This window comes from Ambystoma mexicanum, chromosome 2p (assembly GCF_040938575.1).
Source record: "Ambystoma mexicanum isolate Mex_15411 chromosome 2p, UKY_AmexF1_1, whole genome shotgun sequence".
NCBI classification, from domain to species: Eukaryota; Metazoa; Chordata; class Amphibia; order Caudata; family Ambystomatidae; genus Ambystoma; species Ambystoma mexicanum.
The window spans coordinates 588001752-588018421 of record NC_090923.1 but is presented as its reverse complement, the minus strand read 5'-3'; the positions used below and the strand labels follow the sequence as shown (position 1 = coordinate 588018421).

General features: G+C 47.1%; 1 protein-coding gene across 3 annotated transcripts in view; it reads left to right on the top strand.

The window, feature by feature from the left end:
• The window catches only part of LOC138566579 (zinc finger protein 345-like), a 187046-nt gene that overhangs the window by 128648 nt on the left and 41728 nt on the right, over nucleotides 1-16670 (top strand). For all 3 annotated transcript variants that reach the window (XM_069644084.1, XM_069644085.1, XM_069644086.1), the window contains exons 3-4: nucleotides 9667-9807; nucleotides 10436-10640. In XM_069644084.1, coding sequence (XP_069500185.1) covers nucleotides 9667-9807; nucleotides 10436-10640 — 346 coding nt within the window. The remainder of the gene's footprint in view (nucleotides 1-9666; nucleotides 9808-10435; nucleotides 10641-16670) is intronic.

Sequence of the window (16670 nt, the reverse complement as noted above, 5' to 3'; positions counted from 1 at the left end):
CTTTACTTTTTTGAAGTGGAAAAACCCTAATTTTTGCAACAGTATAAAAGATTTATGTTGTGTTTTTGAATATAAAAGCAATTGCTTAACACGGTGTATGTGTGTATTGATTAGAAAGTACTACAAAGATAATGTGTAGTGGCACCAATAAAAACCAATACGGTTTTGACTGTTTTGCATATTGAAGAGCATTTTGGGGAGATAAGAATGACCAAATGGCTTTAAATGTGTCGTATATGTCTGTGAGAGTTGTATAACTGAATCACTACATACCTAAAGCACGCCGCGTTTGGTAGGCGTTTAAAAAGAAAATGAAAAAAGTCACCCCAACAATTATCCTTTTGTAAATATCAAGCATTTATAGAAGTTTGGCCATACAAGATTTTAGCTGTCAAGAGTGGCATGTCTGCTAACAGCTCAAGATTAGGCCTAGTGTTGTGGATCAGCCAGACTCGGAGAAACCAAATTGGCTTTATACTTAATAAATAGAAAAAGAGGTACGGGCGCCCCTTTGCAAGAAAGAACACGGCATGATATCCTGTTCTGTGGGAATGTACCCACTCAAGCCTGCAGCTGTTTTAGGTCACTGTACCCTTCACAAAGGAGGAATATCCATTTGCAGATGAGTCTTTGTCCCGCCCAGTTGAGTAGTCCAGCACCGAAATACTAGGCAATCCTCCTTTTAACAAGGGTACCAACATCAACCCCAGCCATTGTCTTACCAGGCCAACCATGTCCACCACATCTTTTTTTTTTCTGTCATTTTCCCAATTTTTCCCCAAACTATGGAATTTTTCCCTACATAGTTGTTGCCTGACCTGCGCAAATCACCCCTTCCTAAACCTGGAATTTTTGTCTACTTTTCAGAAATGTATGCCTTTCTGTCTCCCATTCAGCTTTCCTAACCTCCTCTTCCATTCCGTCCATGCATGTCCTTTTGGGGGGGAAAAAAGGCCAAAATCACCTACCTTTCCAAAATGGCTGGGAACCATATCAAAATGTTTTTTTGGATTCCACTCAACATGTTCTTGCAAGCCTATAAAATGGCGAATTCGGTACAGCAAAGCATTTGTTCCTAGCTCTTGCAAGGAAAAAAATCCATAGGCTTCTTTGTACATCACTTTACTGGCATTTTCTGAAGGAAAAAAAACACAATTTTCTCCCTTTTTGGTTATTTTCTCTCACCACCCCCCCCCCCCCCCCTCTACAGCAAACGAGGATTCATGGTGGCGTTATGACCGCCTACATGTGGGAAGAAAAGGGGCCGAATTTGGCAGATATATGTCATGTAAGAAAAAAGTTACAAGGGATTGAATGGCGACATACCGAAATCACCAAAAAAAGGCCTTGGAACTGTGGATAGGGGGACCATTGGCAGGGGTCAATAGTCCTCGTTATGTATTGCCTTGTTATTGCTTCACGTGCTTTGCCACACTATAGTGTTTTATTGTTGATCTAGCTGTCTGCACAAGTAAAGTTGTGGTGCTCTGCACCCCTGAACGTGTATAATAGTGTATGTTTAATGTGTTGCTACTTGTGGTTTTTAAGTTGTTCAAAGCCTAAATAAATATTTGTGTTTATGCATGCTGACTAACTTGTGTTTTTAAGATTGTGTGCTTAACTGAATCCTTCACTCTGACACTCCTGGGTCTAAGCCTTGCTGCTCATTGTCACTACACGGATAGTTTGGGTAGACATTGATGTCTTTATCTGTTCACCAGAATAGGGTGGCCTTTCAGAATCTGGCTACATGGCTGTTTCTGAAAATCTTTATCAACTTTCCAGCCTTTCTCGCCAGTGCTTACAGCCATCGCCTGAATTCCACCGCAGCTGTCTTCTCTAGTAATTCCTTCCCCTAGGCATCAAATCTTATAGACGGCAGAGTCGCAGGGATGCCTGTTGGCGAGCACTCCTCTTCTGCTTTTGTTCAAGTAAGGGACCCCAATGGTGTGTTTGAATTCCACGGGTCTGCGCCATACCTCCTCTTAATGTTGCATGATCAGTACTCCGGTATGCACCCCAGACCGCTTGCTTGTAATGCAGTCTGGTAGATGGAGTTCCCGATTTACAAGCTTGAACTGGGCTGCTTGTGAGGGCTTGTAAGGCACATTGGGTAGTGACAGGACCCTCCTAGTACCCGTTGGCTATCCTTCCACATAGGGTAAGATGGGTAGTTCAGTCAACTTGCCACAATGCGTAGCTACACCACTGATTGTACTAACGCCTCATTAATGCACCTTGTTAAATATCTGGAACACTACAGTAGGGACATTTCTAACATTCATTTTTATTTTTGATGCAATTTTCATCACTATGGAGCAACTCCTGGCAGGGCATTATAAAGAATTGTGGCAGGGGTAAATATAGAAAACGGGATTGCACAGTGGCTTTACAGGAACCAGTAGAAAAGGGCATTCTTTATATATCTCGTTAAATGCCTGAAATTGTTTTTTACTATATTGCAATGTATGTGACCCAGGGATGCATGTCCCATAATGCATTTGGTGCTGGTTTCTGTCGAGCATGTGTTAAATGAAGACATGCAGGCTGACCTTGTTTATTCACTAAGCTAAAAAAAATATATATATTAAAAGGAGAGCAACATAAGAGCTGCTAACTCTCACCCAGCATGAAGTCATGGCATTCGCTTTTAACTGGCAACTTTGCTAAACGGCTGAAAAAATAAATAAAGTTGAACATCAGCGATGATGCTCGAGCTCAGCACTTTTGGCTGTTTGCGTCCCCTCCCCAGCATGTGTTAATCTTTAGGCACCAAAGTTCTGGCTAAGATGAGGGCTTAAATGATTGTGTATTGAGAATGGTGTACCCCTGTGCAATGTAGTCTGAGCATGCTGGTGCTTTAAGCTCGTTGAATGACAAAGACCTCTCGTGGCAAAATGATGGATATGAGCTTGCATGACTGTAGCAGCCATGTATTAGAGATAATGTATTGCCAAAATAGTGGCAAGATGTGTTTGGTGTGATAGTTGTTTCAGGCAATAAAAAATGTGACGTGCGTAAAAGTTACCCTCAAGTACAGTAGCATCAAACTCCAGAACCTTTGTGCATGCCCCTCAAAATAAATGATAGTGCATTGGATTTTAAATTATATAATACTTGTAATTGTTCTATTGACGATTTAAGTCAAGGGCCCCTACTTGTTGCTCGTTGTTTCTTGTGTCTCACGTGGGTCCATCTGGGTTTTCTGTGTTGCCTTGCAGCTTCAACTATTTGCGATTGGCAGGCTCCTCGGTGCAGTCGTCAATGTTTGGCATACATCCTCTCCTTCCCCATTGTGTAAACCCAAGCACAGCGTCATCCCCTCGCTGGATTTTGCTAGTCTGATGCTCGATTGAAAGTGAATGGGAAGCGCCACCTGTACAGGAGATCTTGTTTCTGCAGATATGCTATGATAGTGCAAACTGCATGTCCAATCTTCTTTAGAAAAATTACTGTTGTATTGAAATAGCTGTGATCTGGTTCAAATGTTATGCTTCTTGTAGTATTTTTGTATGGAGGTCCTTCATATAGTTCTCAAGGACATCATTTTGAATGTTTTGCAATATTGCCTCCAATTCTCACTGTTTCTCTTGAATCGACTTTCTTTATCTTCCTACTTCTTAAGTGTTGCACCGTCCAAACATTTGTTTGGGCTTGTTTCCGGCTTGATTGTTAGCATGCATTGTCAGTAGTTTTGGCTTCCTCAACACTCGACTGAACCTCCTACTTTGCTGTTAGCATTTGCGATAGTTTTGTGTCCAGACTGAACAAAGCCTATCCATCTCTGTATTATAGTTGATTGTTTCCTTGTCTCATCCCGCAGAGTGAACAGATCCTTTATACAGTTATCTGATTTCTTGGATTCAGCAGTGGCCGTTTTGAGATATGTTTGATCTGTGCCTTTTAATCTAAGGGAAGGGGTGGAGCTTTTACTGTTTTGCACCAATGGCATTTGTAGTGGTGTTAGGGAGAGTTCTCAGGAATGTGCTAATTCCCTTCTACTTTAGAGACCCCCAGCTCTTTTGATGGACTTTAGGACTTGTAATTTTTATCCTGGCGAGAGAGACCTTTTTCCCACTCTCTATCATGTTTTGTTCTTTGATTTGAACACTGGGTTTCATTTGGTTTTGGTGTCTGACAAACTCCATAGGCATCATCATTTTACATTGTGACACGACACACAGCACCTTCAGTGCAGTGGCACATGGAAGTCTTTCAGATTTCTCAAAGGTTTAAATACCTTCTCTTGGTTAAGCTTCTGTTTCCAAGAGCAGTAAAATAAAATTGACTTTACTTACCTTTTGTAACTTTGTAGACCCAGCACACATTATCTTAAATAGTGCTGGAGGGGTTACTTGGTATCCCCCTTTGTCTACTTTCTCATGTAACATTTTTATGTTACCCTTTCTACAATTAATGGCTGGTGGCAGTGGTTTACTTTTTCCTACCATTGTGTTTCTACCGCGGGCTGCAATTGCAACTGCAGTAAAGCACCCATGGGTGCCCATTTTGTCAAAATGGCCCCAGTCTTTTTTTTTTCGCCATTTCTTGTTGGAAAGGTCCTTCTTGAGATTTACTCTGCATGCCAACCCAGGTCAGGTCCCTTTTTGTTCGTTTTGTCTTTGGAGCCAGAGGGGGCTTCAGCAGTGAACCCCACCAGTGTGTCTGGCAGGGCAGGAAGCGAGGGAGGTGCCCGAAACTCCCTGTGCTTAATCTTCTTGGCTACAGGAATGCACCCAAAGGTGATTGGCCGGCTGGCTGTCCTTGGAGAACAGCCACCCTTCTGTTTGAGTGACAGCTAGGCTGCGAATGAATGGGAGAAACCTGCATAAAAAGGTGAGGTCTTTTAAACAGAAGGCAGAGTTGACCACTGGACAAAGGAATCAGAAGAACTTGGAAGAGACGCTTGGACCGTTGGTTTGCCCGTAAAGCCCTGCTGCAGTGTGAAGCTCCGAATTCGCCTGGACTAGAGAAGCCCTGCAAAGGATGACTTCTTCAATTGGGTTGGTGGGACCAATCGACCCCAAGACCAACTCTTCTGGAAATCCTCTTGTTGCTGGCTGTACTTGGAACCGAGTGCCAGGGAGTGGAACACCAGAATAGACTGCATTGTTTTTAAGTCAGACCTGTGCTCCAGGAAGATCCTCAGAGAACCGCGTTGGTGCTATTCGTGGCAAAGTGTGGAGAGATTCAGGGACGTCCGGACAAGGTACCTGCGAGAGGTCACCTCAGCGTAAGCGGGGCCAGAAGATGCCAACACGCCCGAGTTCTCGCGACTTCTGCACTTGTAGCAACGATTTGTTTCACTTACTCTCCTTTACCTCTTGGTTTCAGCTCACGGCAAAGGACCCTGAGTCGGAGCCCCGAGGCGAGCTACATGCGGACAACTCCGATGAGCAATCGGACCATTGGATTCAGCAAGTGTTGGTTGAGGATGTGGGAGAGGGCTCTCCGTCACCCTCCGAAAGAGCAATGTACAGTTCACTCAGGCTCTCACCTGCCCAATAAGGAAGCAGGTAACGGGGCACATGACTCTCCTCTAAGTGTTGAGATTCGGGGCGATTGCTGCGCGGCAACAGGAGGAACCCCAGCTACCCCGGTTCAGAGCTGCAGAATCCTGATATCAGACTCAAGAAAGTCCGGGACCTTAACGGGTGCCTAGGTATCTCTCTTGAAGCTCTCTCCAGTGCTTGGTGAACACTGGAATACCAAGTTTGCGCCCGAAAATAGTTCCCACTAAGATGGGGGGGCGCAGCGCTGATGGGACCACTAAGCACTTCTCAGATACTAGCACTCTAAGGTCTTCTCGTGCAGCAAAGTCTGCGCCAGGCACAGCGGGCAAAACCTCCGTGTACACCGCCAAAAACCGTCTGTTGGCCTGAGGGGAAGTCCGGACTTGAAATGAGAGAACCACTGGGGCTAGACGCTCTTTCCACCGAGCGCATGACAAGAAGCAGGAAGATCCACTGGGAGAGCGGGGCGAGCAGTTACATGCAACCCAGCCGGGAGTTCGCCTTAAACTGAAGGGGCAGAGAGCTCGCACACACTTTCTGTTCACACCGACGAAGGTCTCTCCCAATACAAATGATCCCGACTTGCTGCTTACCACAGAGGGAGGGGGGGGAGCTCGCTCCTCCACGCGCGTCAACTCCCGCTACACCCCGAGCTCACCGCCAACCGCCATAATGCAGAGTCTGGAGGGCCAAGGCAGGGGGGGGGGCGGCGATGATCAAGAAGGCCCGTCCTGGCTTCTACCAGGGGGCCAGCAGTTGCTGGCGGCCCCTTAGCGGGGCCCAGCTAATGGACCTGCCGCCTCTCAGAGCACTACCCAGCCCGCCTTGCAGCTGTGGGGGGGGCCACTCCTTCGGCTGCGACTCGACCTCCCGGGGCTCCAAAGAGGCACCAGGAGGGGCGGGGGAACCCGGCCGACTCCACCAGTCGGGTCCCCACTCCCGCCGGCCCCGAAAAGTGTCCACCAGTCGCCGTAGCTATTTGCTGCACGATACGCAGCGGGGGGGATCCCTCCGCTTGCCCTCAGCACAGTGATGGCTGGGGGGGGTCTGCGCTGGGCTCACCTCTGTACTCACCTCTGTACTCCTATCCCGGTCGTAGCCCTTCCATGAACGCAGTCTTCCCGAGCGCGTGACCCAGGTGGGAAACACCAGCACTCGCTCTCCGTTCGTGAGGCACTGTGTGAAGGCTAGCAGGCACCCCGGGACACTAAACTTTCTCACAACGGGATCTCCACTTCTCCCAGATTCTCGTGTAGGGGGCAGAAACTCTCTCAAGGGGCATTTAGGGGGGGCTGAGGCCCTTCAATTCGCCCTTGTGGAGGAGAATGGATTTGGGACCCCTGCACTTCTTGGCACCCTCTGGTGGTTCCAACCTTTTTCCTTTTGACACCAAACTCAGTATTGCTCTAAATGTACCAGTGATGCATCAATGTCAATAGTGACAGACCTATTATTTTTTGAAGTCGCCTCAAGGTGTAGGAAGTGTCTGTGTACCGTCCCAAATGGGTATCTACTGATTTATTGAAACAGAGTGTGTATTTTGAATTATATTTGTGTTAAATATTTGCTCCCTTCTAAAGAAGGCTTAATGAACTGACAAATTAATAAATAATTATTTAATCAAGAAACCTTGCGGGTAAGTGTTATTTGAATACTTGTCATTGTGAAACTCTGTTGCAACCCTACAGCTCACATTGACCCCTCTTGAGATGAGCGTGGCTGCTCAGTCACTCTACCAACTTGAGGTTGGGTTAACTATTGCCAAGAGGACAAGGCTGGTGCAGTCTCCCACAGGGTATTGCATACAAATTTGCTTAACAAGTGGCTTAGAGTGCTGGCCCTGGCATCTCTGCACCCTCCAAGTGCTGTAGATTTGGCACCCTTGAAAAGGAGGCACTTTTATTAGGGATTAAGAGCCTCCAATTCATCCATCCCATAATTGGAGTTCCAGACACTATAAATGGTTGGGGGCAAGGGTGTCACTGAGGATAATCATATTTAACAACTCGCCCTGAAACCAGACTACCTTGTACATGTGCTTTGGTAAGGAAACCACTGTAGCAGGCCCATTCTGAAAAAGCACAACAAAACCACTTCTGTCAGACACGTGATTGCTTGCATCCGGAAACACCTTGTATCTTCACGAAATCCCTCTTGGCATAATTGTAAGAGCATCGTCTTTCTCCAATATGCTACTCAAGGATAGTGTCCCTTCTAATTACAAGCATAGCAAGAAACAGTGAGCACACCATTTGATTAACTGGCGTAAGGGTGTCCCTAATTGCGCTCACAACAGAATAAATACCCCCATATAGAGAAATAAGGCGAATAGAGCGATCTTGTAAGGATAACAAGTTTAATCTTGCAAAATGAGGATGGTAGCAAAGGACTCTGCTGCCTGAATGGTCTTCTCCTGTCCCTCTTCCGTTCCTTCCTGCCAAAGTAGTTTGCGGCAGGGGATTATATAGGCCTGGCTTGCTGTGGTGGTTTCACTGAATATGGATTATGGCTTCATCCCAATCTGTCCTTTTTCCATAATAGGAATGCTCCTCAGCCTTCCTTCTTCTTTGTCGGTGGTTTTTACAGGGCATGTTCTACATTTTGCTAGCTCTGCAAGAATGCACTGTAGCTCATGCTTTACTCTCTATGCAAAAACACACTGCAGCTCTGCAGACATTTACAAACCTTCAAGCCTAGCCCAAGGGAAAAACTAAAATCTTTTGTGTACAGACATGTTCCAGTCATTCTCTCGACATTCCACTCATTCTCTCAACATTCCACTAATCCTGCTCACGTTTTATCTGGGTCATGTAGTCTCCTTCCCACTTATTTTTATAATTTGTCCCATTCTGCATTTTGTCGCACAGAACATGTAATTCCTATTTTAACCTGCATGGACCCTTGACGGACAGTAGACAGCTGGTGAGTCTGTTTGTGTGCTGGCCATAGTGTTGAACCCTGCATAAGCACCAGTGGTCAATTTTTAGATTCCCACAGGCCACATTCCTTCTGGGAAAAGCTTGAATCCTCTATAGCACTTAAGATTTTACAATATCTAGGATCTGACATTACAAATCTATCCAGCTATTAGTTAATTGCACCTTATATTTAAACAATAACTACCTTCGTGCTTGCCGATGTCTGTGTATGTGATTGTTTGCATGAGAGAGCCTTCCCAGTGCCCCTCCTCCCCCATAGTCCATTCTAGTGCCTTAAAGATGTCTTGCCTAACTCTAAAGCGCTTGGGGTGTGGTTTGGGAGAGCTCTGGTTCCTTCCCAACACAGGGCACTTGCAATGTGGCCATACAGAGCACAACCTAAACTGCTAGACCAGTGTTTTGGACTGTATGTTAGAATGGTCAGCTGCTTTCGCAACAAGGATGGGCCTCTTCAAATTGTAAGGTGCATCACACATGTATTCTTCACAGTCAGGCCCCAGGTTAAGTATTTCCTATACTTATCCTTGCTCTGTAGCACTGTGTCACATGCACCAGGTCAACTGTTGCTCATAGTACAGCGCCAACCTTCTACTGTGTCTCGCGTTGTACTCTACAAGCATCCAAAAGTCGCAGACCACCTCTGTCGCGCATCCACAACATGGTGCACTGAAATGTTTAAATGATGGGTGGAGCGCTGCTGCTCGCTTGGCACTGTAGTGCTCTCATCTATCTGAACACACTGAGCCATGACCAGGTTGTGCAGTCTTTCTTGCATGTCCCGCTATTGCAGAAATGCTCTTGCCACATGAGCAAACTCTGTGATTTCTGTCAACAAAGAGCTATCTGCAAATCGGTGGTGACATAGTCTTTTTACTTCATTGCATTTTAGTTTCCTAGCTACCTGCATTGTTGAACATTTATTGTTTTTGGGGGATGGAAGAGGTTGGAGGCTGGAGCAGACTGAAGATTCTCTCCCCCTCCACCCCGCACCATGTCGCATGTTCAAGCATCCTGTGATCATTGCCTGTGTTTAATCCTTTGCTTAAATAACCATCCATCTAACACCTGATAACACGTTGGTTGCATTACATGTTTGTCAGTATTGTATGTGTTTTTTGAAATGTCCAGAAGGGCAATGTCATACATCTTGTTGAACACGTGCAACCGCAACAGGTTAAGATTGTGGTAATAAATGTTCCTATGTTTCCCTGCAGAACATCGGGACTACATCCAAAGCTGGACACAATTCAATGGAGGAAGCTGTCAAGCTATTTACCAACTTCGATTACAATACCTGTGGCAAAAGTGCACCATTGAGACAAAATATAGAGAGTACCTTTGTAAAACTTTTACAGGTAATTTCTCTTCATTTGTGCTATCTTTACAGCTTTACATTGAATGATTGTAAGCAATATGCTAAATATATATTATTTGGGCACTGTATTGGATCATTGCTCTTCTGGTGAATCTGTAGATCTGGCCAAGATCTCACAAGTATCTCGCATCATCAGAACCTCACCTGCCAAAAAGTGGTCGATGAAAATGCTTAAACTGAACCACTGAGAAATTTTCAGGGTAGCATTCCATTCCATGGTTTTCCATCTCACCTGTCAATTTATAGATGAGCTCCAACCACACCAGTTTTGGACATATCACCCACAAAGCAATACACTCTGAACTGCAAGTACCCGTCCACTGCCTCGTCCACTTCCCTCTTTGTAAAGTGTATAGTTCCACCCATCAACCTAACTGCCAGTAGTTGTTGTTTAACTGCAGTGAGGAAATGAGATATGCTTGCGAACACCGTCAATTGCTTGAGCATCAAATTTTTACTTCAGATTCCTCATCTGACATCTCCCATAATGTTTACTTTGGGAATCTGTATTTTTGAAGGCCTAGGTACCCATGATATTTCCAATTATGTATTTGATAAGGGTGTATGTACGATGTGTATTTCACTAAATAGTTGTATTTCTTTTTTAGGATCATAACTATTATTGTGCCAGCAGTCCAAAGGCTCTGAAACTTGCCTTGGACGACTCAATGCATATGGAACAAAAGTTGTGCAACAAACTAGGAAATTTGGTTAAACTCCAGAAACGGCTAACAGAACGCGTTTCACAGCTTCTGAGGCAATTGAGGAAAAGTGGGTTCAGTGACCATGCTAACCTACAGCAGCTGCACCTAGGTAATGTATTTGTTTTCATAAAACAGACGATTGATTGTCGTCTAGGCAAAGTTCATGTGTCTAGGTTCACTGTAAACGACGAAAGGCCAAACCTACCAGCCACACCAATGCATGGTTTACCCCAGACATCCTCGCACTCCGATATGAGAAACGTGCAGCGCTTACCCTATGGCACACCACACGTAAAGATGAATCCAAACTTGACTTCAAATCAAAGAGTATAAAAAAAGCTATAATTCATGCCAAAGCCATCTCTTTTGAAGCCAGAATCCAGGAAGCCCAATCAAATACTAAAGAGATTTTCCTCTTTCTTCAGAGACCTAGAAATCCCTAAACTAACACCACAGAATTTCACCAAGGATAAGACCTGGTGTGATGGTATCCAATCCGCTATGAACGGTAAGCTCAACACCCTCCAAACTTAAATACAGGCAACTAGACAGGCACTCAACATCCCCCCACCCCCTCGTCGCACCAAACTCCTTCTCATTTAAGGAAATCAAAGAATGCAACATGATCAACATCATGAAATCCATCAAACCATCAAATTGCAAAGGAGGCACATGCCCAGCCACACTCTTTAAGGATTGCGCCAGCCATCTTGCCCCCCTTCCTTACAGCATTTGTGAATGCCTCCTTCGGCACCAGTAAAAGTCCCCTCTTGCCTCAAGGAAGCCTGGTCCCGCACTCTCAATAAAACATTTTTTTTTTTATTTAAACTCCCTTGACCCCTGCTCACCAAATAACTACCTGCCCATCACCATGATTCCCTTCCTCCTCAAGATACTGAACAAAGGCCATCTACACGTACAACAATTTATTGAGGAGAACCAACTTGTAGGTCTACGTCAATCAGGTTTCCGCCCAGGACACAGGACTGAGACAGCCCTACTTGACTTAAAAAACCAAATGGACGATGCTAGAGACTCAGGGAAACCTGTTCTCCTCCTTCTAGAGTTATCGCCGGCATTTGACCTTGTCGACCACCAGGTCCTATGCCACCACCTATCCACTACAGCACGCCACCGCCTGGATCTCCTCCTTTCTGCAAGGTAGGACCATGCAAGTATTCTCGGACTGGGCCTCCGCCTCACCTACCACTATCCTATGTGGCATCCCACAAGGATCATGCATCTCGCCTACCCTCTATAACATTTTTACACAGCCCCTCTTCCTCATCCTTGACTCCCTGGGTATTTCGTACACAAACTATGCGGACGATGCCCAGATCCTCCTAACACTAACACGAGACTATGACACTGACCCCAAGACACTGAACTACATATAAAAGCTGATTCAAGCCTGGATGGCACCCAATGGGCTCTGCCTCAACTCTGACAAAACTGAGCTACTGATGGTTGGCTCCAAAGAAACACTTAAGACCCTAGACTTCGAATTCAGTCACTTTATGATCAACCGCGTTAAAATCCCAGTACCTAACTTCGTAAAAACACTAGGTGTCTACCTTAACTCAAACCTAACGATGACCAGGCAAGTTAATGCCATCTCCTCAACAGCGGCCTACCATGCCAAACTGCAGCCAGACCCTTCCTCTCCTAGGACAACTGCATCACGATTGGCAGAGCTATCACAGGCACAAGACTAGACTACTGCAATGCACTGCACCTGGGCACCTCCATTAAAAACATGGACAAACTTCAAACCGTACAAAACAACGCTCTGAGAGCAGCCACTGGAATACCCAAAAAAAAGAGCACACCACGGAAGCCAGAAAAAGGGCGCACTGGCTCCCAGTAAGAGAAGGATTCCTCTTTAAAGCCCTCGCCCTTACTCGTAAGTGTATCCACCTCACTGCTCCACCGAACCTCTCTGTTCACCCCAATATATCCACCAGACCGACTAGAGCACCTTATGCAAACATGCTCGCCATTCCCAGGGTCAAGAGCGCCCGAACGGGAGGTGCTAGCTTCCCATACCTATCAGCGTTGCAATGGAATGCCCTGCCACCACCCCTGCGAGGAGAAGTCTCCCACCTAGCATTCCGCAAAGCTGTGAAAATTATGCTCTTCAATTAAAACCCATCCAATGTCTGTACATTACATGGTACCTGCCTCACGCCTAGGATTAGCATATTGCATGCGCCTGCATAATGTAGTAGAAATTCAATTTGTATCTGTATGTATTTGAATGGTGATACTAATATGCCTTGACACCTATCCTAGTCACATGTATGTAACTCCCTTGTAAATAAGTTTGCCACAAATAAGTGCCGCGATGCCTTTGAGCTGTATGTGCGCTATATAAATGTAAGTAAATAAATATTTCTGAGGCTTGTGGAATCTGCTTAGATCACATGCTGTGCATAGGCCGACATCTAGTGGAAGCTGCGGAGTATTAGTTTGTTTTTCGAAACTCGAAAATGGGCGTCGACACAGGCGTGCCAGTAATACTATCCCTAGTGTGACGTCCACTGTACCCAAGATCCCTCACGCGTCTGGGATCCTCAGATTGTTTTTTTCCGCCATACTGGTCGGAAGCATCTTGCGGAGTCCCCTGGCCTTAGCCATACTTTTGCTAATTATAGAAGTTTAAAATTATTTATTGACATCCTTCCCCACCCCAACGTCGACACTCGACGACGGCTGGAGAAGACATCGACCGTCGGCTGCTGCACGACGGATCTGGGCCTCGGAAGGCCGCTGGCCTCGGCCCGGGCCTAGTAGGCCGCTGGCCTCGGCCCTGCAAGTAGGGAGAGTGGGGGGTGGTACATACTCTTCACTCTTGGTATATAGGTACACCTTATATATTTCCTACACTTACCAGCCCGCTGCCTCAAGGTGCGTATGGAGGGTACCCCTTTCCAATTCTGCCCCAAGTGCAACCGCAAATACCCTTGGGTCGACAGGCACACCACGTGCAATCTCTGCTTGCCGAGGGACCACCCCGAAGCGAACTGCAGAGCGTGTAGTAGGTTTAAGCCTAAGACACTTAAGGACCGTTCGACAAAGCGTTGGGCCCACCACGCCAGGCAGGCGGCCATGGCAGCGGAGGGCGCCTTCAGCGATGGCAGCGACGCCGTACTTTCGGACGGCGAGGGCATTACGGCGTCGAAAGACTGCCGAGCGCAGGTCCCCGACCTCGGAAGGTTGTCCGGCAGGGCGGCTATGGGGAAGACCCCCGGCGACGCAAGCGCTACACACCCTACACACACTAAGCACACTAAGTCCAACCGAACCTCGACGACGTCGACTTCTCGGAAAGAGGCACAGATAGAACGGTCCGACTCGGTGTCCTCTGGGCGCTCTCGATCGAGATCGCCTCATGACGCAAGGCAATCATCCACTCTTGCCAAGAGTGCCTCGCTCCCTAGATTAACGGAAGTTCGATCGTCGGAAGACGAAGACGACTTCCACCCCCAGGCCGCGATCCAGGAGACCGAGGCCGCAGTTAACACCAGCGAGGCCCCACGCTCGAAACAAGATACCTCTCCAGACCCTCGACGCCAGGCGTCGAAAGTCTCTGGGGCCTCCAAGGGGCAGGGAAAACATTTTTCCACGCACGGGGAGGGGGGGAAACAGCGGAAAGCACAGCCTTCCACTCCTGTAAGACCATCCTTCCACCCTAAGCAGACAGACAAACATAAATCTACTGGGACATCAACATCCAGCAAGGGTACCCTTGATAAGTCCTCTAAGTTGCCTACTAAAGTCATACCCTGTTCCAAAGAATGGTCCAGTGAAGACATAGACAGGGTCATGTCAAGGATGTCTTCCTTAGCTGATTTTTATGACAAAAACCCAGAACATTTCCTTTCGTATGACCCTCAAGGGGCCACACCCTCAGGCTCCTCTGATCCTATCCCCCTAAGTAAAAAGGCCCGGTTCGAAAGACCTGAACCCTTCGAGGTGCAGCCTTACTCTACTCCATACTCTACTCCACACCCCAGATACCAAGGACAGCCTTTCCCTGAAGGGGACCAGGAGTTTACAATTATGGAGGAACAAACCGGGACTGAATACTATGCGGATGATGAGGACCTGGAGGAGGTAGAAGATGAGCAGGAAATTTACAGAGTAGATTCCCCGGTAGAGAGCGAAGCCCCAGTTACCGACTCGCCAGTTGATAACCAGCCCCTCCTTAATGAAGTTCTCGCTCGCGCAGCAGAACATTTTCACATCGACACCCACGGTGTACAGGAGGAAAGGGACTTCGCAGAAGAGTTGGTGGGAGAGAGGAGGCCGGTCGCTCAGACCATCCCTATCCTTAAATCCATCCAACGTAGAATAGATCCATCCCTGGTAAATCCTAACCTCACCAGAGCCGTCAACCCCAGAGTCGAAAAACTTTTTCGGGCAGCCCAGTCTGACCCTCTTTATATAAGAGGACATCTTAAACCAGACTCCCTAGTGGTTACCAACACTCGGAAGAGGGCTGGGACACCCTTATCGTCGTCAGAAGCTCCTCCCGACAAGGAGAGCAAAAGACTGTACGGGTTTGGCAGGAAGGTAGCCTCAACGTCCGCCTACCAAGCAAGGATTGCAAACTCCACCACCCTGTTGGCAAGTTACAACTGCCATCAATGGGAAGAGGTCGCGGCGCTCATAGCCTCTGCTCCTGAACCGTTAAAGGGCCAGTTGGCTCGGATCTCGGCAGAAGGGAGAGCCGTGTCTGGTAGCATATTAAAAGCAACTTTCGACGCCGCGCACAACGGAGGAAGATTGATAGCAGAAGGTACTGTTATCAAGAGACATGCGTGGTTACGGCAGTCGGGGTTCAAAACAGAAACCCAGGCTTCATTAATAGACAAGCCGGTGGAACCCGATCTATTGTTTGGGAAAGCGGTCGAAGACGCACTTAAAAATGCCAAGGACGAGTACGAGACTCTCAAATCCCTTGGCCAGCTTACCAACAAACCCCCTAACCAGAGGGGGAACAGTAATTTTCGTCGCCCACGCGGCCAAAATTCACAGAGGCAACTATGCCCAAGGACAGGGTACACAATGGAACAACAACCAGCAGTCTACCCAAAGTTACGGCAGGGGTAACAAGAGAGGTCGTGGAAGAGGCAGAGGCAGCCCCAACAAGGGAGGTGGCACGCCTCCACCAAAGCAGAGACGCTCCGTTCAGGGTCCCTTCTCACGCAACCCCAGTAGGGGGACGCATTTCCAACTTCACCCAGGCTTGGGAAGGGATCACCTCAGACAGATGGGTGCTGTCAACAGTGTCCACAGGATATTGTATAGAATTACTGCAGCGTCCCCGGAACCACCCTCCACGACAAAGAATACACTCCTTAGAACAACAGAAGATCCTTCTCGAGGAGATCGCCATTCTGCTAGAAAAGGACGCGATAGAACTCGTCCCAGGACACCAGGTAAACAAGGGTATCTATTCAACTTACTTCCTTGTGCCAAAGAAAGATTTGACAATGCGCCCAGTATTGGATTTACGGCCTGCCAACAAGTATGTCAAGCCCCAAAAATTCCGTATGACCACGCTACAAGAGGTAATCCCCCTCCTAAAAAAGGGGGATTACATGGCAACCTTGGATATGAAAGATGCTTATTTTCATATTTCCATGCTCCCAGCGCACAGAAAATACTTGCGCTTCAAGGTGGACAGTCGCCACTACCAATTCAAGGTACTGCCCTTCGGGATAGCTTCAGCACCAAGGGTATTCACCAAGGTACTGGCGGTGGCAGCTGCACACCTACGCAGGGAGGCAATCCCAGTGTACCCTTATCTGGACGACTGGCTCATAACGGGGGAAACACCAGGAATTTGCAGGTCAAACATTCAGAGGACTATCGATCTCCTCCACGAATTAGGCTTCTCTATCAACGAGAAGAAGTTAAGTCTGGTGCCAAGCACCTCAAAACAGTTCCTAGGAGCAATCCTAGATACTCAAAAAGGGTTTACCTTCCCTTCGGAAGAGAGAATTCGGAATATACTACTGCAAATTCCACATTATCAGTCAGGTCAACAAATAACGGTACGCAAAGCAATGCGGTTACTGGGCATGATGGCGTCATGCATTTACCTGGTCCCCCACGCGTGTCTGCGCATGCG